Genomic DNA, 2,174 nt, shown 5'->3' on the forward strand with positions numbered 1-2,174 from the left:
CAAGACCAGCCTGGCCAACATGGTGAAACCCCGTCTCTACTAAAAATACAAAAATTATCCCAGCATGTTGGCAGGCACCTGTAATCCCAGCTACCTGGGAGGCTGAGGCAGGTGAATTGTTCGAATCCAGGATGCGGCAGTTGCAGTGAGCTGAGATGGCGCCACTACGCTCCAACCTGGGCAACATCGCAAGACTCTTGTCTCAATTAAAATAAACAAAGAAACAAAGAAATAAACAAACAAACATTCTCAGGGAAATCCTGACCCAGCCAACTCTTTCCAACAACATGAAGATATAAAATTTGCCAGTTTTGTTCAGTGATGAACCCCAGTGCATCGTATAGTACCACTGGCAGATATAGGTGCTCAATAAATATTTGTTAAATGAACAGAATCAGGCAAATCTGAAATATCTTACATTTCTGATTTTAAAACTATGTAATTCTTTTTAAAATTTTTTAATATTTTTTTCTTCTACTTCTAAGACACAGATAATTCTTAAAGATTATTTTATTTCTTTTCTGTTAGATTGGTTCAAATTTAGTTGGATAGTCCCAGATGAGTATGACATAAACATTATTCTGAGTTTTAAAGTCTGATTTACCTAAGGGAATCTAGATATATCTAATTTGTAAATCAGTCTGCAGTATTTACGTATACCATAGCAATGAGCTATCTTCTAAGTAAAACCATGTTCTTTCATATACATAAACAAGCGTAAATGTAAAATTATACACTCAAAGGCAATCTGATTTCAGGCACTATATACAGATTGAGTACCCGTTATCTGAAATGCTTGGGACCAGAAGTATTTTGGATTTTGGACTATTCGGATATATGAGAAATCTTGCGGGTGAAACCCAAGCCTAAACGTAAAATTTATTTATGTTTCATATATACCTTGTACACATAGTTTGAAGGTAATTTTATACAATATTTTAAACAATTTTGTGCATGAAACAAAGTTTGTGTAAAGTACTTAAGTATTTATGTGTGGAATTTTCCACTTGCATCATGTTGGTGGCTAAAACGTTTTGGATTTTGGAGCATTTCAGATTTCCAATTTCCATATTAGGGTTACTCAACTTGCATAAATCTCTAAAGGGTATTTTCTTTTGAAGATGTTCTCTAGCAATCAACTTATGATATCATAATCTAAGAATTACTGTTTATTCTTATTAAGGACCTACTTTTTCCTAAGAATGGTATGAAAACAATTTATATACGCCATTTCTATTGTTCATATCTATTGGCCGAGTAGGTTTTATTAACCCCACTTGATGGATTTGGAAATGAAGGTTAAATGACTTACCCAAGGCTACACAGCTAGTGTTGAAGCCAAGATTGAGCTTCAATCTGACTACAAGGCCAAAGCTCTTTCTCCCACATCACACTGCCAATTAATGCCATCAACTTTACCCCATGCCAGTGTTATTCAATCAAAACCTTACCACACAAACTATTCACTGATCCCTCCCCTCCCCTCAAAAAAACACACATAAAAATTAAAGCTTTCATACTCTTCAATCTTTTGGCGACGAGCCTCACAATCTTCTCTATAAATCTGTATCTTGGGTCGGTAAACATACTGACTTAACATCAGGTCTTCTGGAGTAGGTGGTGTGTTTATAGTAAACTGGGAAAAAAAAATTCAGTCCTTGAGAACTGGTATCTTGTAGACAAAACCATATATAAGAATTAACTCAAATTTCAGAGTGCCTATTTTACAATGTTCTATAAAGAAAAATTTGAATACTCCATCAAGTTCATAATGCCAGTAAGCAAAAAATTAGAATCTGAATTCAAGTCTCTGATTTCTAACTCCCTTTCCCCATAGATGTTTACTGGAACTATGGTTTTTCTTACTCACATGGGAATGACAGTAGTTTGAATATGGCTATGTTAAGAAAATAAATACTACCTAGAAATTCAAACTTACCAGGAACGCTTTTTAATTTTTTTTTTAAGCCAGTTTCCTAGTAACTATTCTCATTCTCTAGCCATAATCCTTACTCTATCCCAGGCTGAACTCAAACTTTTCTGGCATATCCTCCAATTATAAAATAAGGCAGGGAAAATTTGGTTATTTAAAAATGTTTTTATAGCACTAATCCAATGGCTTTGATGTTCTTGATACAGTATTGAAAAAATCAAGTCAGGGCTGGGTTTAGTGG

The 2,174-nt window shown here is 34.5% G+C and overlaps 1 protein-coding gene across 1 annotated transcript in view; it reads right to left on the bottom strand.

The window, feature by feature from the left end:
• CASC5 (cancer susceptibility candidate 5) overlaps positions 1-2,174 on the bottom strand; it is a 102,920-nt gene that overhangs the window by 30,447 nt on the left and 70,299 nt on the right. The window contains 1 exon segment of the mRNA XM_011932713.1: positions 1,521-1,636. Coding sequence (XP_011788103.1) covers positions 1,521-1,636 — 116 coding nt within the window.

The sequence above is a fragment of the Colobus angolensis genome, unplaced genomic scaffold, assembly GCF_000951035.1.
Source record: "Colobus angolensis palliatus isolate OR3802 unplaced genomic scaffold, Cang.pa_1.0 Scaffold97, whole genome shotgun sequence".
Classification (NCBI taxonomy): Eukaryota; Metazoa; Chordata; class Mammalia; order Primates; family Cercopithecidae; genus Colobus; species Colobus angolensis.